At 41.3% G+C, this 23,633-nt stretch overlaps 1 protein-coding gene across 1 annotated transcript in view; it reads left to right on the top strand.

The window, feature by feature from the left end:
• Positions 1 to 23,633, top strand: part of frem3 (Fras1 related extracellular matrix 3) — a 48,734-nt gene that overhangs the window by 21,138 nt on the left and 3,963 nt on the right. Inside the window, exons 3-20 of the mRNA XM_072677133.1 lie at positions 3,587 to 3,733; positions 4,610 to 4,840; positions 4,998 to 5,123; positions 6,181 to 6,432; positions 10,778 to 10,927; positions 11,086 to 11,295; positions 12,144 to 12,341; positions 12,675 to 12,839; positions 13,006 to 13,188; positions 13,538 to 13,668; positions 16,002 to 16,160; positions 16,784 to 17,087; positions 17,559 to 17,690; positions 18,115 to 18,446; positions 20,592 to 20,784; positions 21,288 to 21,392; positions 22,499 to 22,626; positions 22,900 to 23,034. Of these exons, the coding sequence (XP_072533234.1) occupies positions 3,587 to 3,733; positions 4,610 to 4,840; positions 4,998 to 5,123; positions 6,181 to 6,432; positions 10,778 to 10,927; positions 11,086 to 11,295; positions 12,144 to 12,341; positions 12,675 to 12,839; positions 13,006 to 13,188; positions 13,538 to 13,668; positions 16,002 to 16,160; positions 16,784 to 17,087; positions 17,559 to 17,690; positions 18,115 to 18,446; positions 20,592 to 20,784; positions 21,288 to 21,392; positions 22,499 to 22,626; positions 22,900 to 23,034 (3,281 nt within the window). The remainder of the gene's footprint in view (positions 1 to 3,586; positions 3,734 to 4,609; positions 4,841 to 4,997; positions 5,124 to 6,180; positions 6,433 to 10,777; positions 10,928 to 11,085; positions 11,296 to 12,143; positions 12,342 to 12,674; positions 12,840 to 13,005; positions 13,189 to 13,537; positions 13,669 to 16,001; positions 16,161 to 16,783; positions 17,088 to 17,558; positions 17,691 to 18,114; positions 18,447 to 20,591; positions 20,785 to 21,287; positions 21,393 to 22,498; positions 22,627 to 22,899; positions 23,035 to 23,633) is intronic.

The raw sequence follows: 23,633 nt of genomic DNA, 5'->3' as shown, positions 1-23,633 counted from the left end.
GGCTTCACATGTATTGGAGGAGAGATGTATTAAGTCCTCACCCTTGTAGTGCCGGGAGCATTGCTAGTGCAAGGAGGAAAAGGGAAATGTGTAAAGATAGACACTCACTCACTTTCACTTAAATCAAACTGGATTTATCTCTTCTGTTTATTTCAGTGGTAAAATAAGGCTGACCAATAGGAAATCTCACTTGTCTAGACCTGCCAATGGTACAATTACAAGATATAGAAATTCCTGGTTAGACCATTTCAGGATTGATCAAAATTTAAGCCTTTTAATTTCCAATCAGATCTTAACAAAGACATACAAGTATTACTAAAAATCTGCAGAAGCTTAAATACTGAAACAATACCAAAAAATTAAAATCTACATGTCATCTACATTTTGACAAAATTCTAACCTCTTATTACAGCCTCAATAACCTCAGTCTTTCACTGCCTAAAACCCAAGAGCAGGTTAGAAGTCCTCTGGCCATCTACTGCAATGAGTCCTGAGATAATCCTGACTTAAGAGCCTCGGGACAGCCAGTGTCAGAGGGAATGACCCTAACGAGGATGACTATTTTCTCCTTTTGGGGATAATGGGAGTCATGAGGTGGCATGGCTTAAAGTCAGAATGGGATAAAGGATAAGCTCAAAGTCGTTAAAGATCATAGCTCAACTCCAGTCAGTTTGGAAATTGGATCATGCCACTGCTGCATGCCTCATAAGCCATGTCTGCTACAAGATCCTAAATGATTTAGGCCCTGTATTAAAGACGCATTAACTAATACACATTTACATTTAGCCTCAGATGTTCAGTGAAACAGAATTTGTAAAGCACTGCGCTTCATGATAGTGATGTTAACACTGTAGTTGCTATATTTACGAAGCTTTTTCAAATAAGTAAGTGATTTTAGTATCTTTAGCATTGTGTACTTTATTTATACTGTATTTCCATTTTTGCCATTGCTGACTTTGATATAATGTGAATCTGGCAATTGTGCATTTTGTACATTTTGTCCATAATTCATGATGAATGATGAAACCATCGGAAATGCTCCAACATGACAAAATGTTCTCCTATGAAGTCATTTTAGAAATACACCGTTTTTTGCATTATTTCAGTGATGAAATATGTTGTTCTATTACAGTTGTTTAGACAAGACCACAGTGTCCAGTTACAATTATCCCCTTTACAGCTGCTGCTGTAGTATCTCAATAATATGACTTTACTCCTGAAAAAAAGCCTGCCTTAAGCCGATAATTTCCTACTTGTCGTCTAAACACGAGATCAGCTTTGCTGTTGTTAGTCTTCCTTATGTGTCCAAAATCCACCAAATGACCACATGCACCAAATGACCACTTGCTGACTAGCTGAAACAGAACACAAAAAAATGCAACGTTTTGTTTCTTATTCTCATTATATGTTATTTACATATAATAAACAATTAATGTAGTAGATGTGATGAAAAGATGTAAAAAATAAAAAATAAATAAAACCTAGTGTAACACTGGCCCAGATTGGGATGCTCCAGAATTTCAGTTACAGGAAAAATTCTATTGCATCCAGTGTCCATGTCCATTTTAAGGGTATCACAGTGATCTAAGGGATAAGTATATACCCTTCACAACCACACAGTTCTATAGGAAAAATTAATAGCAGTAACTGAACAGTTTTAACAATAAAGATCTTTTTGGACAAAAATATTGGGACACCTGTTCATTCATTGTTTCTTCTAAAACCAAGGATGATAAAAGAGGTTATCCTGCTTCTGTTGAAGTAACTGTCTCTACTGTCCAGGGAAGAAGGCTTTCTACTAGATTTCTGGTGCATTGTTGTGAGGATTCAGTTGCATTCATTGAGGATGTAGGTAGATCTAGCTCACACCTGGAATTAGGCGGCATAGGGCCAACAGGTTCATGTTTATTTGCTGCGGAGAGTCCTATTCTATTCTTCTTCTCTACGGGAACTAGACAAGCTGTGTGTCTGCATTTGCACATCTGTGTCAGCAATATGTGCAACTTAAAATAGCTGAATGCATTCATTAGAAGGGGTGTCCACAAACATTTGGACATATAGTGAACTTAAAAGGATTCTTTGGAGTGATATGGTAGATACTTCTGGTTCTGTAACATATGAGCATTGGAGATAATGAGGCAGATTTGAATGTCCCTTCCTCTGACATTCTGGTGATTGTGAGGTCATTCTGTGATGTGGGGTGGAAAGCACCCTATGTTTAGACATCCTATGTGCTCACAGTCCAGTTGTTTTCACCCAAAGTTCAAAATGTAAACATTAAACATATAATTAAATAATAAAGACTCACATTCTGCCGTCTGTCGGGAATGTCAATTGAGTGATATTGAACCAAGTCTTGCCACATAATGGAAAGGTTCCAGTTCTAAGAGTGCTTCATAAGTCTGTAGATGAGCTGAATATTAATTTTAGGGTTAATCTAAGTATGAATCTGGAGCTGAATGCAGCACACATGGAATTTCACTATCTAAATAGCAAAGCTGTGGGGGGTAGGTAAACCCCCAGACAAGGGGTCACTCTTACCTCCCCTGGCTCTCCTGCCTCTGCTGCTGTCACGGTTGAGGATCACAGTAGTAACTGAACCTTCTCCCTGTTCAGTTCTGCCCCGTCACCTCATCACTTCCACCCTTGAACCCGACTGTCTGGACCTGTGGCACCAGCCTGACACCTGGCTAGACTTACACCCTGCTTTCACTCAGAAGCAGCAAAAAACTGAGAACTGAGAAACATCCGTTACCCTCCACAGTATGAGGGCCTGTCTGGCTTTTAAAGACATAGGGACCTGAGTAACAACCCGCCACCCTCCAGGTTTTGACCTGCTGAACTGCTTGTGTGGCTCTCACACACATTAAGTCTATAACCGGAGAAGCACGACAAGAGTTTGGTTGGGTGAACTTATTGAGGTAATAAGCGTGAAGGTTTCGGGTGTGAACAGAGGGAAGGGTCAAATGTCTCCAGCAGTCCCAGTCACCACCAAGGGTTAGCCACAGTAATCTATTCGAAACCTATGCTGGGCCCGTGATTGGGACAACAGATGTAAAACTGAAGATCAAAATTAGCCCATGCAGAGATGCTGAATATGAAGTTAAAGGTGCCATAGAATGACCTTTGTTCGGGTCAACACACACTGTAGAAACTGTGCTTTCCTTTTTATAAAAGGAAAAAAAGTAGGACCTCCCAAAATGTTGCCAAGACGTCCTGCAGTATACGCACAGCTTAGCCTAGCCTAACCTAGCATAGCATATCTAGAAGAATTATAACTGTAACAGGAACGAGACAAGAGTTTAACTGGATGTGTTGTGTCCTTCTGGATCCTCTCAGTGTCTAGTTGTCATGGTGGGCAGTCATCATCTAGCTGAAGAAATTGTAGCCAGTTGGCCTAGTATCAGAATTGGCCCGTTTTACAGCCCTGTTTTACTTGGACAGGTCTTCCTTTTGAAGGAGGAACACCATGGAAAATACAGTTTGACATTCAAGCCCCCCTTTAAATTGGTTTCACGTATTATATCGCAGTGTGCCATAAAGGCTGTGTTTCTTATTCCTAACATGTGGCTCATCACACACCCAGGGAGCAACAAGCTGAAGCCACAGCCATTCCGCTTAAACTGGGCCTGGATCTCTCTGGAGAAGGAGTACTATCTGGTGGATGAGGACGCAAAGTTCCTGGAGGTGACTCTCAAGCGCAGAGGCTATCTGGGAGAGACATCGTTTATCAGTAAGTATTTCCCCCAAACCAAACCAGTTAATTTAACCCCTTAAAAAGGCCGCCGGTGGGTCAAATGTGTTACTACAAACTTCTGCTCCCAAAGAATAGCCAAGTCTCTGTAATTACTAGAGTGTTAAGGGGTAAAAGCAAACGAACTAGACTTTTAGTTGTTGCTTGAACTGCCCTGTGCAACTTCTTATAGTTAATAACTAAATAAAAAGTACAAGTCTAAAATCAATAGTGTAACTACTGGGGGGTCAAAGACGTCAATGAAAGGTCAATGAAAGTGAAAATGGCTCCATTATATATACAGCATTCAAAACCTTGATGTTGGCCTACAAAGCCCAGAAAGGACCAGCCCCTCCATACTTGATGGTGATGGTCAAAAGCCGATCTGCACCAAGAGCCCTTTGAGCTTCAAGTACGGCTCGGCTCGACCCGCCATCCCTCAAAATCCACAGAAGACGAGCGTCCAGGCTTTTTTTCTGTCCTGCACCGAAGTGGAGGAACGAGCTTCCCCTGGGTGTCCGAACGGCAGAGTCCAACGCTCGCTGTCTTCAAACCCAGACTGAAGACCCTCCTCTTCTGAAAGTACTTGGGCGGATAGCAGAGTGGTCACCTTACTGACTTGAGTCTAAACTTATATTTTAGCCTTTTCAAACTAGCTGAGGTTTTTATTGGGTAAATAGCAAAGCACTTTTGTAAGTTGCTCTGGATAAGAGCGTCTGCTAAATGCCGTAAACGTCTTCCTCAATGAGAGAATCATAATGTGCTGTTTACTATTTATTTATTTATTGCATTGGAAATTAAATGAAATAAATCAAATACTTCTTTGAGATCCATGACTTTCCCCACATAGCAGCATCTGAATTTAATTTCTCCCAGGTATCGCCACTAAGGACGGCACTGCTGAGAAGGACAAGGACTTCCGTGGTAAAGCCCAAAAGCAGGTCCAGTTTAACCCAGGTCAGACCACGGCCACCTGGAGGGTCAAGATCTTCACTGATCAGGAGTTTGAAACCTCAGAAACCTTTGAGATCCAGTTGTCTGAACCAGTCATGGCAGTTCTGGAGTACCCAGACAAAGCCACTGTGGAGATTGTGGACCCTGGTGATGGTAAGAATAAACGTCTCAGGTGATTTAGCTGGTGCTAAGAGTAATGATCCTGATACCGCTGTAATCATTGATGGCAGAGCTGTGTAGAAGTAGGAAATGTGTAGACTTGTGATGTGATTATGTGCTAATGTGCTCTGTCCATTTCTATCTGTCGCAGAGTCCACTGTGTTCATCCCTCAGGCCGAGTATCTGATAGAGGAGGACATTGGTGAGCTACTAGTTCCTGTACGCAGGTCTGGAGATGTAAGCCAGGAGCTTATGGTGATCTGTTACACACAGCAAGGTCAGTCCTAAGACTGTAGTACCAATCTTGTCTTGAGAGTCAGGTCATGGTTATGCAGTCAGTCAGTGATGCGGCAGTGTGTTATACAGTTACTCGTGACCTGTGCTGAATTGAGTTACGTTCAGGTTCTCAATTTATTTCTTTTAATGAAGCTTTAATCCCACGTTATTTGGACAGTCCTCGGCAGATCATCTACAGATGCTCTAATTATTAGTAAGCTGTCTAGAGAAACTCAGTAGATTATCAACAGTGTTAGGGTTAGGATTAAAGCCCAAGTTTAGGGTTGTGGTTAGGCTTTGAGTTTGGTTTAAAACGTAGGGTTAGGGTTAGGACTAAAGCACAGATTTAGGGGATAGGCTTAAAAAAACAAGCTTAAGGTTTGGTTTAAACTTTTAAACTCGGTGTTGGATTAAGGATTATAACAAAAAGTTGTGATTTAATCTAAACTCAGAGTTTGGATAAGGGCTAGGTTTAAAAATAGGATTAGTATAAGGGTTAAGGTTAAGATTTAGGGTTAAGATTTTAACCTCATAGTTAAAACCTTTAAAACACACAACAGGCTTAGGGTTAGGTTTAAAACCTAGAATTTGAGTTCAATTGAAATAGTGTTTTAGGTGGAGTTTAAGGTTAGTATTGGAGTAAGTTGTACATTTATCTCATATAAAAATATAATAAATGTTATTGCATGTTGTTGAATTTTATTTTCTAGATTTTATTTACATACACAAGTTTTATTTGTTTTTTTGTATAATTTTGTATAATTTTATCAGATTTTATTAATGCATTTTAGTTTATTTGTTGTTTTCTTTAAAGTATTTGTAAACTTGTAAATAAAGTGTTCTCTAAAGGTTGTTATAACGTTATTATAGTGCCTTAAATGAAACTACTGAAGATTTTTAATGTCAGAACTCTTCTGACATGCTTAAGCCGTCACTGCAGAGGAATTTTCATATCCATCCCTCATTCTCATGATTACATTCGTTTGATAGTAGTTACTGAAGCCTGACGTTTACAAGGTTAAATCCATTAAAATGTATTTTTCTCACTCTCTGTTCAGACACGGCCACCGGTACCATCCCCAGCACCGTGCTCTCCTACTCCGACTACATCACTCGGCCTGAAGACCACACCAGCATCCTGCGCTTCGACAAGGACGAGCGGGAGAAGCTGTGTCGGATCATCATCATTGACGACTCGCTCTATGAGGAAGAGGAGAGCTTTAACGTGTCGCTGAGCATGCCCATGGGAGGTCAGGTGGGAGCTAGCTTCCCTAGCGCTAAGGTGGTCATTCTGGCGGACAGTGATGATGGTGAGTTACGTACAGGGGTATTGTACATCACATACTCTTTCCTTTGTGATACCAAATACTTTTCTTTAACCTTTTGACCATTAGGTTGATAATTCTGTGATTGATCATGTTGTTAATGCACTACTACTATGATCTTTTAATAATAATCCCGCAGGGTTCTATCTTAGGGTCTATGAAACTGATGTTTCATATGTATATCTGCGCCGTTGGGCGTGGTGGTCTGGTAAAGTTCAGGTAAATTTCTCAGCACTGGAAAACACAGGTGCTCCACTGACTGAAAACAACCTAGGCAGACATCAACAGTTAGGCGTTCATTGCTATCTTGGCAGTGAATTGTCAATAAAGGCGTGTACAGCTCAACGCTCGTACAGCCCTACTTACACAGCAGCTATGCAAACTTTTACATCAACAATAAACAGAATACAAAATAAAATACCATTATTCTAGAGATGAGGCACTCCACCACTACAGCACCTTCCCAGGCCGCCATTAAAATAGCAATCCGCGAAGTCTACGACTACTCCTGGCTCTCAAAGGGAATGGCGAGAGACACGCTGATTGGTTTATAGCACGTTGCCCCCAAAAAAACACACCCATGATTAATAAAGAGACTTACTACATGCCTTTTGTACATTTCAAGCCATGCAAGCCACACTTTTCCCATCATTACAATAGCAAAGACACGCCCTAAATCAAGCTGTATGGTGCACGGTTGCCGGGCTCGCCTAAAGATCTCTAAAAATAGGGCCATAAGTATTTTATGATATTAGCACAACACCAATACCCATCAAAATCCTTTAGTTTTTAAATGCATATTTCACAAAAAAATCATGAATAACAAATGAAATATTGTATAATATAATATCATCAAATGAGACTTGAAATTTACACCATGTTATTACACTGTATTCGGTTACAAATGTATGTGAACATATGGTATTTTGTTATGGAAAAACTACCCTTTCATTACTTTCATCTGTACCAAGATATGAAAGCTGCCTTGAGTTTGTGATGCAGAAAGAGAACATGTGATCCCAAATAACTGATATTGTGCTGAATGGAAGCTTTTGTTTTGCAGCTGAGCTATAGGAAGAAAAAAAGGGAAGACATGAGCCTTTGAAGTAAGATCAGAGTCATTCAGGATGTGGCTGTGTTCCACTCTTCCAGTCACTTAATGATGTGGAGTCTGCCACAGTAACAGGAGACATCAGATTGACTCAGAGTTTAAGTCAGCATTTACAGGGAAAAACTCTCTGAACTCGGCCCAGAACTACAGTGATATCTCATAACACTGGGAGCTTCCCTTCAGCAGTGCTTCTGTTCCACCCTCCTGCTCTCCTTTAGTCATATAGAATAATAAAACGACTGGGCTAGCCTGTCCTGAATACAGTTGGCTGTAATGAAAGAATTGGCTATTGCCAGGGGTGGGCTAGAAGGGGAAAAAGACCCCCAGCATTTAGCTGTGGAGCAGTGGAAGAACTATGATATCTGGAATGATGGTTGGTGGTGGAGCTCCATCCAGTACTTTTAAGATGCCAGGGGTGGGCTAGAAGGGTATAAAGCCCCCCAGCATTGAACTGTGGAGCAGTAGAACTATGTTCTCTGGAATGATGGTTGGTGATGCTCTATCCAGTACTTTTAAGATGAGTTGGGGAGTTGGGGATGATGAGGTGAGGTGGTGATCATCATCATCCAACATCCTGACCTCACTAACGCTCTTGTCCATGAATGCGATCAAATCCTCACAGCAATGTTCCTCCAAAATCTAGTAGAAAGTCTTCCTCCTTGGACAGTAGAGAAAGTTACTCCAACAAAAGCAGGACAGACCCTTTTTAGTACCCTTGATTTCAGAAGAAACAATGAATGGGCAGGTGTCCCAATACTTTTTTTTTTTTTACATACAGTATAATGCTTTAAGTCCTTTCTTAATCATTTTCTATATTCTTCAAGCATTCTCTTCTTAATGCTTGGTCACGTCTGTGTGGATATTGTCGGCCTCTGCTCCACACCCCAGGTGTTGCTGATCCACACCCTCTCTGATGCCTTGTATGCGGCCATTTCTACACAGCAACAAGTTCTCTCATGACCTATAGTGTCTCCATTTGTTTTGTTTGTGCTTCAGGTTTCTACCTTGTGTCTCCCTTGTTTTTGTTCGTTTGTCCATCAATTGTCCATCACTCTTTAAAAGCACTGAATGGTCCCAGTGTGTGCGAGTCTCTCCCTCAGTCACCAGTGTTAAAGCCATCTTTGGAGGCCTGGTAACATGATAGCTCAAAACAAGTGGAAGGGAAACAATAAAGCCTGAGAGGGTCCTATAATGGCCCACAAACCTCTGCAAGACCAGATCAAAGTGCTTAGTGCTTGATCATGTCTATACTTGTAGAGACTGGGGCCAGTAGTGGTTGTTTTGCTGTAGGGCTAGGCTGTCTAGGTATCTAGATTACCTTTGCAAGTTACCTTAGATTTAAGACTATTTACTAACACTGCAACCTCTGAAATCATACCTTCAGATTTGAACATCTGCTGATATCACTTCAAATTGTTAGCTTTAAAAAGGTTTAGTGGTCATTTATCATGAAATGACCATTATAGAGAAATTTGACAGTTGCACTGCGCTCACAGGTGTTGAGTATTTGAGAGCAGCTTCGAATGCTTTCCTTTACATTTACAGTGAGAACATTCAGGCTTCTGTCTTTTCACCATCCCAAGTCTCTGCTCTGCAGTTAAATCATGATTAAAAGCCACATTCCCCCCATCCCACCCTATCAGGGGTGGTCCCTCCTTCCCCCTTTAGAATGCCCTTACACTGAAAGGCAGATGAGGGCGAACCCGAGCCTGCGAGAGATTTATGGCTAAATAATGCGTGTACATTTCTACGCTCCTCTTGTCTAATGACAGAGGAGAATTCACACAACTCTTGGGCTGGACTTCTTGGTGGGTCTAAAAGACCCCAGCCGTGTGAGTGTGAGAGGGATGAAATGGGGTGTGGGAAGTTCAGTTGAGCAGATCTGTGGTTTGGACTCCAGCCAGAGTTGGAATCTTATTGTTGTGTGTGTTCGGACTGTCTTCTTTAGGACGTCTAAGGGAGTTGTGTATTTCCCTTTCTCCCACCCCTTTTCTCTCTACACACACACACACACACTATAGAGTGTATTGGCTGGTCTATCAGCCAGGGCTGTCTGGCTTGTCTGTAGGGGCAGGATGTAGGCAGTGACAGTAGTTTCCTGTGCTGTTACAAGGTGATGACACAGGCAGTCTCTCTGACACGTTAATGGGTCAGACAGGAGCCTAAGTCACCTGGACATTCTTACTGGCTGATAGGTGAGGATCCTATACTGCACCTAGAGAGCAGTAATCTGCTCAGAGTTTGCTTTTCTAAATGTTAGTGATCCTTAGAGTGGATTACAATGAAATGATGATCACTTTCGCTGTATAAATACACAGTAAAGCATTAATCTAGAACTGTTTTATTTCTGGATTAGATGAATCATTGATTATAATGATTATACACTTAATTAGACTATGATGAATGAGAGTCTAATTTAATGAACCTATTCCCCTCTGTGAGGAAGCCCACACTTCTTAATTAACATCAGTTTAATAGGCCCTAGGATAGAACCCTGAGGGACTCCACCAAATCAGGTTAAACTTAACAGTTATGAAATACTTAGTTCAGTAGTTTTAATATGTTCTACATTGGGAATCATAGCTGAATGATAAATCAATGGTTTGAGGGGTTACGTAGGCACAAATTGTTTGGTCAAAATAAAATCCTTGGCCTAATTTCAACACAAAAATAAAAATAGAGTCTGTTGTCTTTATTCACTGCTGTGTAAATGCCTTTTTTTGTATTTTTAAAAATGGCTAAAAATAGTTGTGGTAAAAAATGAAATTGCACAATGCTATATATTGAATCATATCCTAAAGAACCATAATTGAGTGAAATCCAAGCTCAGACTTATACTCCTGTCACACCAAGCTTATTCTGTATAGAAGGGCTCATATCATAGTTTTAGGGGGTTTCTGTCTTCAAAGGCTTAGTATCAAAAGTGTAGGAATGGTCCTGCAGAGATGTATAATGAATACTATAATAATAATAATAATAATAATAATAATAATAATAATAATTATTATTATTATTATTATTATTATTATTATTATTATAAATTATACGTTTTGGTACATGAACCCACACAAATGTCATAAGTGGAGCCTACAAGTATCAAATGGGCTTGTATCACAGTAGCTCAGACACTGCAGATCTGTAGAATCTGTAGTTGAATATCACTAAATCTATTGAATGAAGACGATGGCCAAACTTACTGAGTCTCTTTGCGTCCTACAGAGCCTTCACTGTATTTTGGAGAGACCGAGTACACAGTGGACGAGAGTGCTGGTTATGTGGAGGTGAGAGTATGGAGGACAGGTACTGACCTCTCCAAGACCGCTACCGTCACTGTGCGCTCCAGGAAGAGTGAGCCCGTCTCTGCAGAAGGTAAAACAACATACTGTAGTAGATTGATACTGTGGTTTATAGTCTTACAGGTCCATTTACACAGAGATTTATTTTACTGCATTATTTGGGGTAAGTTATATGGTAGTATATGAGTGTTATTAATAATGATTCACGTTACTCTGACTGACTGTCTCTAGCGGGCCTGGATTACGTGGGCATCAGCCGTAACTTGGACTTCGCGCCTGGCGTCACCATGCAGACGTTCCGGGTGACTATCCTGGATGACCTTGGCCGTCCGGAACTGGAAGGGCCGGAGAAGTTTGAGCTGGTGTTGCGCATGCCCATGAACGCTGTTCTGGGAGAGCCCAGCAAGACCGTCATTACAATCAACGACACCGTAACTGACCGTAAGTCCACCAGCTTCTCCATCATACTCACACCACTGACAGACTCTCTCAGCAGTAGAAATAGAGGAGGGATGCAGAAAAGCATCCTCTGCATTCGACCCAGTGTGGCAGTGAGAACACACACCCAGAACAGTGGGCAGACACCCTTAGCACTGGGGGAGCAATTGTGGGTTAAGTGCCATGGTCAAGGGCACCTCTGCTGTAAATGTTGAGGGAGGAGAAGCATACTTCATTCACCACCCCCCCCCCCCAATCCCTCTTCCTGCCTGTCCAAGGGATCTAACCAGTGACCTTCTGGTTCCTTCTCTGACCTTTAGGTAAAGGAGGCATAGACTCCACTATATAGCACAGTGTAAGCTGCATTCACACTGCCAGAGTTCCTCGTTCAGAAATTTGGATTAACGGCATGTTTCTTTCAGATGGTGTGATATCTGGTACTGTCTTCCCCCATTTGCATGTGGGGTTCACCATTCATAGCAATTATAGCTTCAGATTCAGGAGAGTGCTACTTCCTCTCTCCCCCTCAAACCCAATTCCTACTTGTCAAGGGGATTGAAGTGGTCTTCTGGACCTAACTATTTAGAACAATGTCTTAATAACAACGCTACTGCTTCTTTCGTTAGAACCTAGAAGCTATTAAAAGTCTGATTTTCGGCCCATTCTAACTAACCATTGTTCATTAATATGCAATAGTTCTCATTTTTAATTAGGTATTAAAAATGATCGCGCTACATCGATGCTGGCAGTGTTCAGTTGTGAGTGTTTCTCTGATCAGCTGTGAGCAAGATCTCAGATCTAATGTTTTGTACCAACATTAAATCACCAGAAGGGTTGCTCTGTTTTATCAGTTCCTAAAGTGCAGTTCAGAGAGGCGGAGTACAAGGTGGACGAGGCTGACGGCCAGCTGAAAGCTATGGTGTACCGCAGTGGAGACATCAGCCAGAAGTCCACCGTCCGCTGCTATACTCGCCAAGGCTCCGCCCAGGTCATGATGGACTACAACGAGCGGCCCAACACTGACGCCTCCATCATCACCTTCCTGCCAGGTCTGCAAACTTCTGATCATTCAGAAACAGATACTGTGTAATTAAGTTAAGCTACTTTAATGATACCCTTGTAATGGTAACTATGCCCAATCTGGGAGCAGAGCATTCATACCATTTGAGTAGTACCTCTTGAGGTGGCCAGTTTTGAGTGTCTTGCCTATGGCCACAGTCCTAGAATTTGAACCTACAACCTTGTGGTTATTAATGCAACTCATCAACTTTTACTGATGCATTTTTTGTTAAATGTTCTGATAATGTAGATGATGATTAGATTGACAGCAGATTGAATTATTAAGCCCTTACATTTTACACTCTCTCTGTGTGCGTCTGCAGGTGAAAACGAGAAGCCGTGTGTGGTGACCTTGGTCGATGACTCTGTTCATGAGGAGGATGAGGAGCTCCGGCTGGTTTTAGGAACGCCCAAGAGCAAGTCTCCCTACGGAGCTGCACTGGGAGAGCAGAAGGAAACTTTGGTCACCATCACTGACAAAAAAGACAGTGAGTAGATCTGAGGACTCAAAGCTCCCATAACACCATAGATCAGCATTACAAGATGATCCACACACATTTAATCCGTCCCTTTTTTAATCATAGCCGAAATATATAAAATGTCATGATTCTTGTCTCTGAACTGAACTCTGTCTTCTCTATGTCCTTCCTCCAGAGCCCATCATCAGATTCTCAGAGATTAAGTACAGCGTTAAGGAGCCGCAGATTGCCGGGGAGATCGCCATGGTAAAGATCCCCGTCCTCCGTCTGGGTGACACCTCCAAGGTCTCTGTGGTGAGAGTTCACACCAAGGACGGCTCTGCCACGTCTGGAGAAGACTACAACCCCCTGTCTCAAGGTCAGCAGATAGGATTGCGCGCACACGCACACACACACACACACACACACACACACACACACACACTCAAACACACTCAAAACTACAATATTTGACAGCATTTTTTGTATTTTGATACCACTGGCCACACCCTACTGTTACTGTTGTTATTAAAATATGAATAATATCAATAATAATTGTATTATTATCCATGTGTATATAATATTAATTATTAATACTGAAATGTAGACACATTTACAGAATGGTATTATTAATAATGAATTTGGTTTTATAATATTAAAATAAGTGATTCCAGTTTTTTTAATATGTGTGTGTGTGTGTGTGTGTGTGTGTGTGTGTGTGTGTGTAGATGTGGAATTTAAAGAAGGCGAGACGGAGCACGTAGTGGAGGTTCAGGTCCTGTATGACGGACAGAGGGAGATCCGTGAGGCCTTCACCGTCCATTTGAAGCCGGATGAATATATGGTGGCCGAGACACAGGTCAGAGGTCGTCTACTGCATAAATATCTCCACCAACTCCGTGACACACACATGCATATGTACACACACAGAGTAACATGCCTTTACCTCACTTTGCTAAAATAGCCACATAGCAGCTGCCTCTGTCAGCAGGGGTCAGTCTCTGTCTCCTGTAGAGGCGGCCGCTGTCTCCCTCTGTGCTGAGAGGAACATGAATGTCTCTCAGAGGACACACTGACCTATAATCAGAGCTCTGAGGGCTCTCAGGATGTATATGTATGTATAGCCAATGGCTCAGCAGGCTTTAAAGTAACGCTCTGAATAGTCATGTGCCGTTTATCACATTTTTCACTGAGAGCGGGGTACAAGAGAGGGGTACAGCAGCAGGGTACAGCATAGGGGGAAGATAAGGGGTTGACACTCTGAGAGGGAAGATCATCTTACCCCTTTTTTAACTATGCGGTCAAAGAGACTTTGACAAGGCCAGCTTCTTACAGCTATGTCAGAAAGATCAAACCATTAGTTTTACAGGGGGAGAAATGGCAGTGTTACAGGATGAATGAGGGTCTGATGGACAACAGAAAATGCTGCAATATTTTGAAATATATACAGAATTTTGTGGAAGATGGTAATTTTAATGTTAAGGCTTTTATTAGTTTATTCACAATTGAGGCCTAGGATCCAAGAATACCTCTAAGTTTAGAAACTACTAAATACAGTAGTCAGTATGGAGACCACAATACTCAACATACACTACAATCTGCCAGAGTACTCTTGGAAAAGGTGAGTCCAGTTTAATCCAATAGATCATCCAATTAAACTGATACCAGATACCGGTCCATTCATCATGACATTCTGACACAATATAAAGAATAACTACCAGATTCATGTTATCTCAGAAACTGAAAAACAGAAAACATGTAGATACAAGGTTTTTGTGTGACAGTGATGATATGTTTAAGCTGATATTTTAATTGTGGAGGATGGATTCTCCTTCTTGGTCCCCCTCAGTTCATCCTCAGCATGGTCTTCCTACCATTTTCTCCCACAGCAGCAGTCATTAGGGGGTTGGACCTACATGTCAGTAAAGCTCTGGACAGTTTTGACTTCTTGGACAATATCTGTGCTGAAATGCATTGTAAATAAAACTGAACTGAGCTGACCTGTTGATGCTCCGCCCACAAATGTGTTCTGTAGCTAATGTTGCTAGATTGGACAGAATGACTAAATATTGTGAAATGCTTTGACCTAATGAATTTACATTGAAGTGCAATTGAACAGAGGTCCATTAAAAAATATGACGTAAAAGTAATTTAAAGGATCATCCAGAAGTATTTGTACAGTGTTCAGGGCAGATACAGGGTTCAAAATAATGGAGAAATGGAGATATTGGACAGCAGTGATATATGTGTGTTACACTAGTGAGCTGGACTAAGTTGCTGAAGTTCGAAAACAAGGCAAGCCGAAAACAGCAATGACATAAAATATGTTGCTATGCTAACATTAGCTTTGTTACACAACAACAACAACAACAACACGTGACCTTTCACACACTACGCAACATAAATATAATTATGAATGAATGAATAACACTCGGGCCAGTCACAATGTGCTAAAATGTCCAGTTTAGTGCCAAAATTCTGTAAAGCTTGACCAGCATAGCAACAGTTGAGCATTTAAGGCATTTAGCAGACGCTCTTATCCAGAGCGACTTACAAAAATGCTTTGCTATTTACCCAATAAAAACCTCAGCTAGTTTGAAAAGGCAAAAATTCAAGGATACCTCTAATCTTAGACTCTACTAAACACAAGTCAGTAAGGTGACCACTCTGCTATTCACCCAAATACTCTCAGAAGAGGAGGGTCTTCAGTCTGCGTTTGAAGACAGCGAGCGTTGGACTCTGCTGTTCGGACACCCAGGGGAAGTTCGTTCCACCACTTTAGTGCAGGACAATAAAAAGTCTGGACGCTCGTCTTCCGTGGATTTTGAGGGATGGCGGGTCGAGCCGAGCCGTACTTGAAGCTGGAAGGGCTCTTGGTGCAGATCGGCTTTTGATCATTGCCATCAAGTACGAAGAGGCTGGCTGGTCCAGTCTTGGCTTTGTAGGCCAGCGTCAGGGTTCTGAATCTGATGACCTGGGCAGCAGCTACAGGAAGCCAGTGAAGAAAGAATGCAGCAGTGGAGAGACATGGCTGAACTTAGGAACATTGAAGACGTCATGATAGGTCAATTTAATTTGTCTCGGAATTCATTTCTAAATCAGCGTCAGGCTCGTTCAGTGCTAAAACTCTGCAAATATTAACTGTGTTGGGTTTTTGAGATTCTGCTGATTGCTCCTCCTCGTTGCCCTCAGATGAACAAGGCTATTGTGTACATTGAGGAGATGGACAGTGTGGCTGACGTCACCTTCCCAGCCGTGCCTCAGGTGGTGTCTCTACTTATGTATGACGATACAGCTCGGGCAAAGGAGCACCCCTATCCTCCCACAGGATACCCAGTAGTGTGTGTGACGGTGAGTATGATGTACATGCATTTATGAACTTCTGATCTTTGGTTGTTGTTGCTCAACTGTACTTCCTTTAGACCCATTTATTAGGGGTCCAAGCACTGGTGCTGGAACCTTATTATTTGGGTTGATTTTCCTTTTTTTATTATTTGAATTATATATTTGTACATTTCTCTACATTTGTCTATAATTATGATATATATTTAAATAGGAAATATATTATACACAAGGAAACATACACATTTTAGTTTGGTTCATGTTTCATACTTGATGGTGGGTAACAACACTGCCTTCCCTGTGGCTTTCCTTTGACCACCCTACACCTATACTTGCAGAGTCCTTGGGCAAGACACCTAAGTCTCCTAAGTATTCTCATACCTGTGTAATATGATTCAAATGGCAAATAAGTGAAAAGTCCCCTTTGAAACATGGATTTAACCCAGCATTGGGTTTCCTAAAGTGAGCAAGCATCACATTAATCCTTTTACTGAAAATGATCTCAACACCTCAAAGCTTTCGAGAAACCAGGCCCATAGACCACAAATGATTTCCCGATAAGTACTGTCTCATTTTCCAGTAGTTACTTGGTTCTTCCAAACAACTGTCTTCTCACTTCTCCATCTCATCAGGCCTGCAACCCCAAATATTCAGAGTTCGACAAGACTGGCTCCATCTGCGCTGTGGAGAACATTAATGACACTCTCACTCAGTACCGCTGGCTCGTCAGCGCCCCCAGTGGGCCAGATGGCGTCACCAGCCCCATGCGTGAGGTGGACACCAACACCTTCTTCACCAACACCAAGTCCATCACGCTGGATTCCATCTACTTCCAAGCGGGTTCACGCGTGCAGTGTGCAGCCAGGGCCTTCAACGCCAACGGGGATGCAGGGCTGGAGCTCAGCTCTGCTATTGTGATCGTCAGCCGAGAGGAGGGTGAGACTCGTTACCAAGACTCTAAAAACTGGTTCTAGAAAAAAAAATCTTTCAAAAGTGATCATATAAGATATAGATCATATAAGTGATAAGAATAAGCTATAAACTATGGTCCAACATCAGATCCATAGCTGATACTGTATATGGTCATTCAGCTGCAGTAGAGAAATGGTTCAGGCTGGACATTTGTTTACACTAAAGGCAGATATGGGTTACTTATAAACATAAAGCATTGAAAGCATCCCAGAACAGTGAGCATTAGACTGAAAACTCTCTGTACCAGTCAAAATGATGTTAACACTAAGATCCCTTTGGATCCGGTCTTCACAGCCTATGAGACTGATAATACTGATATTTCTGATAGTTCTGGGCATCACATTAATGCATGGGTTTCTGACTTTTGGGGGGTCCCGAAGCAGACTGAGCATTACTTTACTAAAACTACAACTTATTTCATGTGCTGTTCTGCAGGTCTTTGCCAGCCCCGTGTTCCTGGTACCGTTGGAGCCGAGCCATTCTCAGCCAAAATCCGCTACACCGGTCCAGATGACCCTGACTACCCCAACCTCATCAAACTGACCATCACTATGCCACACATGGATGGTGAGGGTCATTCTTTTATAACCTTATGTGTGTATAAATTAGCCTGCCCTACGTAGGACATTCTCAAATTTGTAGATTCTTACATGTCATCGTCTCGTAAAAACCTTGTATCTCCAAAACGACAAAAGAAGGGAAAGAAGGAAAAACCTTCTTAACTTTCAATGGAAGTCAATGTAAAAAGACTGAATTCCAGGTCATTTAGAGCATTTCTATTGGTTCATTCATCATGAAATCTGGACACAATGTAAAGAACAACGGCAAAAATGGAGATACAATGTTTTTGCATGACAGTGATAATATATTAACCGATAGCAATTTATTATGTATTTTAAGAGGTTAAAAGGAAAGGAGAGGTTTGGCAACACTGGTATGGCACAGTATGGCACACTCTACTCCACTCTGACCCTGTGTCTGGTTTGTTCAGGCATGCTGCCAGTCATCTCCACACGCCCCCTCTCAAACTTTGAGCTGACTCTGAGTCCGGATGGCACCCGAGTGGGGAACCACCGCTGCTCCAACCTGCTGGACTTCAACGAAATCCAGACCGGCCACGGCTTTATCACAGATGCCACCAAAAACCCAGAGATCATCGGAGAGACGTCGCCGTATCAGTACAGCGCGGCCATGCGCAGCACCAACTCCCTGCGCTTCTACCGCAACCTCAACCTGGAGGCCTGCCTGTGGGAGTTCAGCAGCTACTATGACATGTCCGAGCTGCTCAACGAATGCGGTGGATCCATCGGCACAGATGGGCAGGTGAGGGCAATGGAGACTGCGGTCAAGTGCAACATAGTAATGACATTGGTCTAAGCGTTGGCCCCATCACTGGGACATCACCGGTTCCTACCCCCCAGTGAGCAATCCCGTAGGGGGTTTCTAATAAAGTGGCCAGTAAGTGGAAGTACAAAGTAGGGGTTTCTAATAAATTGGCCAGTGAGGGAAACACAAGGTAGGTGTTTCTAATAAATGGAAGTATATGATGGGTGTTTCTAATAAAGTGGCCAGTGAGTGAAAGTGTAAAGTAGAGGTTTCTAATAAAGTGGCCAGTGAGTGGAAGTATAAGATAGGTGTTTCTAATAAAGTGGCCAGTGAGTGGAAGTATAAGATGGGTGTTTCTGATAAAGTGGCCAGTGAGTAGAAGTATAGAGGTTTCTGATAAAATGACCAGAGAGTGGAAGTATAAGATGGGTGTTTCTGATAAAGTGGCCAGTGAGTAGAAGTATAGAGGTTTCTGATAAAATGACCAGAGAGTGGAAGTATAAGATGGGTGTTTCTGATAAAGTGGCCAGTGAGTGGAAGTATAAGATGGGCGTTTCTGATAAAGTGGCCAGAGAGTGGAAGTATAAGATGTGTGTTTCTGATAAAGTGGCCAGAGAGTGGAAGTATAAGATGTGTGTTTCTGATAAAGTGGCCAGTGAGTAGAAGTATAAGATGGAGTTTCTAATAAAGTGGCCAGTGAGTGGAATTATAAGATGGGTGTTTCTGATAAAGTGGCCAGTGAGTGGAAGTATAAGATGGGTGTTTCTGATAAAGTGGCCAGTGAGTGGAAGTATAAGATAAGTGTTTCTAATAAAGTGGCCAGAGAGTGGAAGTATAAGATGGGTGTTTCTGCTAAAGTGGCCAGTGAGTGGAAGTATAAGATGGGTGTTTCTGATAAAGTGGCCAGAGAGTGGAAGTATAAGATGTGTGTTTCTAATAAAGTGGCCAGTGAGTGGAAGTATAAGATGGGTGTTTCTGATAAAGTGGCCAGTGAGTGGAAGTATAAGTGTTTCTAATAAAGTGGCCAGTGAGTGGAAGTATAAGATGGGTGTTTCTGATAAAGTGGCCAGAGAGTGGAAGTATAAGATGGGTGTTTCTGATAAAGTGGCCAGTGAGTGGAAGTATAGAGGTTTCTGATAAAGTGGCCAGAGAGTGGAAGTATAAGATGTGTGTTTCTGATAAAGTGGCCAGTGAGTAGAAGTATAAGATGGAGTTTCTAATAAAGTGGCCAGTGAGTGGAATTATAAGATGGGTGTTTCTGATAAAGTGGCCAGTGAGTGGAAGTATAAGATGGGTGTTTCTGATAAAGTGGCCAGTGAGTGGAAGTATAAGATAAGTGTTTCTAATAAAGTGGCCAGAGAGTGGAAGTATAAGATGGGTGTTTCTGCTAAAGTGGCCAGTGAGTGGAAGTATAAGATGGGTGTTTCTGATAAAGTGGCCAGAGAGTGGAAGTATAAGATGTGTGTTTCTAATAAAGTGGCCAGTGAGTGGAAGTATAAGATGGGTGTTTCTGATAAAGTGGCCAGTGAGTGGAAGTATAAGTGTTTCTAATAAAGTGGCCAGTGAGTGGAAGTATAAGATGGGTGTTTCTGATAAAGTGGCCAGAGAGTGGAAGTATAAGATGGGTGTTTCTGATAAAGTGGCCAGTGAGTGGAAGTATAGAGGTTTCTGATAAAGTGGCCAGAGAGTGGAAGTATAAGATGTGTGTTTCTGATAAAGTGCCCAGTGAGTAGAAGTATAAGATGGGTGTTTCTGATAAAGTGGCCAGTAAGTAGAAGTATAAGATGGAGTTTCTAATAAATGGAAGTATAATATGGTGTTTCTAATAAAGTGGCCAGTACATGGATAAAATAAGATGTGTGTTTCTGGTAAAGTGGCCAGTGAGTGGAAGTAAACTGTAGGGGTTTCTAAAAAAGTGGCCATAAATGTGAGTATAAAGTAGGGGTTTCTAATAAAACAGTAAGCTGACTAAGCAACTCATTGACTAAATATGTATATATAAATAAATATATTTCCCAGCAGAAAACACTCATCTGTGCAGGACAACTATGATGTTTTTATTCCATATTTTATTTAAAGAATTGTTAATTTTATTTACCATGTCTTTAATATTAAGGTGTGTGTGTGTGCACATTCCTGCAGGTGCTGAACCTGGTCCAGTCCTATGTTACCCTGCGTGTGCCTCTCTTCGTCTCCTATGTGTTTCACTCTCCTGTTGCTGTTGGAGGCTGGCAGCACTTTGACCTGCAGTCTGAGCTGCGCCTTACTTTTGTGTACGACACTGCCATCTTGTGGCAGGATGGTATTGGCAGCCCACCTGAAGCTGAACTGCAAGGTAGTGTATCTGTTCTAACAGAGCCTGATATTCTGGTAGTCTAAAACACCTTTAAAGTACTGAACCTGTCACCTGAGATCATCCGTCATCACATATCGGCCTGAAAATAGATCTACATGAGGATATCAATGTAGATGAGGACAGCATATGATGCATATGATAAGACTTTCAAACCGAGGCAGCACTTCTATATATGACCAGAAATGACTGTCATTAGGACGTGACTGCCCTTTACATGCTAACTATACATGTTTTCTGGATTTCCAAAGCACTTTCCCATACAATATAATATATTGAGTATATCCCAAAATATATATTTAAAATATATGCTATTCAAATTAACAATAAACATTATGTGGATATACTGTATATTACCCATGACATAATATTGGAAATATTTTAAATATATTGCAATGTATTGTTTTTACATCTGGTATATATTGCCTACAATAATCATATATTTAACTCATGAACACAGTATTTGTGCTACAAAACCTTCACAGGTGCCATGTACCCTACCAGTATGAGGATCAACGAGGAGGGTCGTCTGGTTGTCAACTTCAAGACGGAGGCCCGGTTCAGGGGGCAGTTTGTCATGTCTCACCCAGGTGAAGAGTCTCTCTCTGTCACATATACAGGAAGATGTCCGGAGGGTCATGTTGACAGGTCCCTCTCTAGGACATATGTCCTATTGAGTTGCTTCTCCATAGCCCCAGATTTATTCTAGCTGCTATATCCAGCCTGCAACCCAAGGACTGTGACCTTCCTGTGTGGCAGAATGAGGGTTATTCAATCCAGTCAGACACACATTTCCACACAGTGGTGACTGCATGCAGGTGGATGTGATGAATTTGTGATGAGGTCATATGTATATATATATATATATATATATATATATATATATATATATATATATATATATATATATATGCACAATAGACACAGTAATGAGTTATTAGTAAATAACTAAACAAATAATTTAACAATTATTCATAAATATCTATTAACAAGCTTCAGATCATTGAAATATATATTAAAAAAATAGTAATATTAATTAAAAGGTATATCACTAAATAACTAATTCTGCGGTCAGTTGTATTTCACTTGGCATAATGACATAATGTGAATCTGTCCAAATGTCATGATGAATGGACCAATAGGAATTCTCCAATTCTGAAAAGACTTGGAATAAATTGTTTTATATCGACTTCATTGGAAATTTAAGGTTATTTCTTCTCCTGTAAAGTGACCAATTTGGAAATGCAAGGTTTTTGCATGACAGCAATAATTTATTCATGCATATCATCGCTGTCCAATGAAATGGTGACTTTACAGGAGAAGGCAAAAGTGTCACAATCTCTGAATGGAAGTCAATGTAAAATAAGAGTTGAATCCAAGTAATTTAGAGCATTTCTATTGGTCCATTCATCAGAATTATTTTCACATTGAGCAGAGCAGGGTTGGACAGGGTCCAGGGTTCAAATGATGGAGAAAACTAAAAACGGGCAAACATGGAGATACATGTTTTTCATTGGACAGCAGTGATATGAAGCAATTCTATATCTTTAACAGTCATCTCCTAAATAAAGCTTAAGCTATTTTATGAGGTTTGTTATTATAAACTGGTACAAAAATAAAAATATGATTGAAATTTTACACCCTTACTCATCATCTAGTTTAAGTAAAGCAACCGTTGTTTTCTATTGGCCTACAGGAAGCAGCCTGTCGTCTATGGTGATGTCTGCAGATCATCCTGGGCTAACCTTCACGCTCTCTCTGATCCGAACTGAGCCCACTTACAACCAGCCAATGCAGCAGTGGAGCTTCGTCTCGGACTTTGCAGTGAGTAGTGAATGACAGCTAATTAGACATTATCATTTTGGGAGAATATCTACTGATATTACACCTGTAGGACTGACCCACTGACCATTAACAGTGCAAATGTTACTATTTAGAACCTTCAGTTCATCCTGATCCACCATATTTATGTTTTGCAGTTAAGTAGAACCCAGCTGGTAAAACAGATATGAGCATATGCTTCAACCTTGTGTGTGTGTGTGTGTGTGTGTGTGTGTGTGTGTGTGCGCGCTTGGGTGTGTGTATGCTTGTGTGTAGGTTAGGGACTACTCTGGCACCTACACAGTGAAGCTGATTCCCTGCAGTGCCTCTCCTAATGGAGAGTTCAGTATTCCACCTGTGTGCCACCCCAGGGAGCCCCTCACCTTTGACATGGACATCCGCTTCCAGCAGGTCAGACTCTTCCCCAACACTCACACACACTCTGTGCTGAGGCAGCCACACATAAACAAAATTCACTACATTTCTGAACTGAATACAGATTATGTTCAGTTGCACTCTGTGTGGCGGCCTAACATCAGACAGATGTTACATTTTAGTTGAAAAATAAACTTGGGTTGATGTCCAAACCCAACATTTTACAGATGTTGCATTTGATTGGAAATCAAAGTCACATATTTGTGAAAAAACAACAGTGGTTTGACATCCAGCCCCAACATTGTACAGATGTTGAATTGTGGGTGAAATTTTACTCACATATCCACCCAGAACCAAAATCACATATTCATTACAAAACTATACTTGCTTGACTTTAGTCTAATGTCAGACAGACGTTGAATTTTGGTTACTTTACACCATTATTACAATACACCACCAACAATATCAACGTCTAATATTAGGTGGAATTTACTGTTGTATGGGCGTTAACATGGTAAAGTTCAGTAGACGTTGTGTTATGGTAAACATGCCTCACGAATAAATGTTGGTATTTTATGTCAAAGTGGCTTTTAAATGTGATGTTTGGAAAGCGTTAGAAAGACATTGAATTTTGG

Source organism: Salminus brasiliensis, chromosome 4 (assembly GCF_030463535.1).
Source record: "Salminus brasiliensis chromosome 4, fSalBra1.hap2, whole genome shotgun sequence".
Taxonomy (NCBI): domain Eukaryota; kingdom Metazoa; phylum Chordata; class Actinopteri; order Characiformes; family Bryconidae; genus Salminus; species Salminus brasiliensis.
This window is presented reverse-complemented; position numbering and strand designations above follow the sequence as displayed.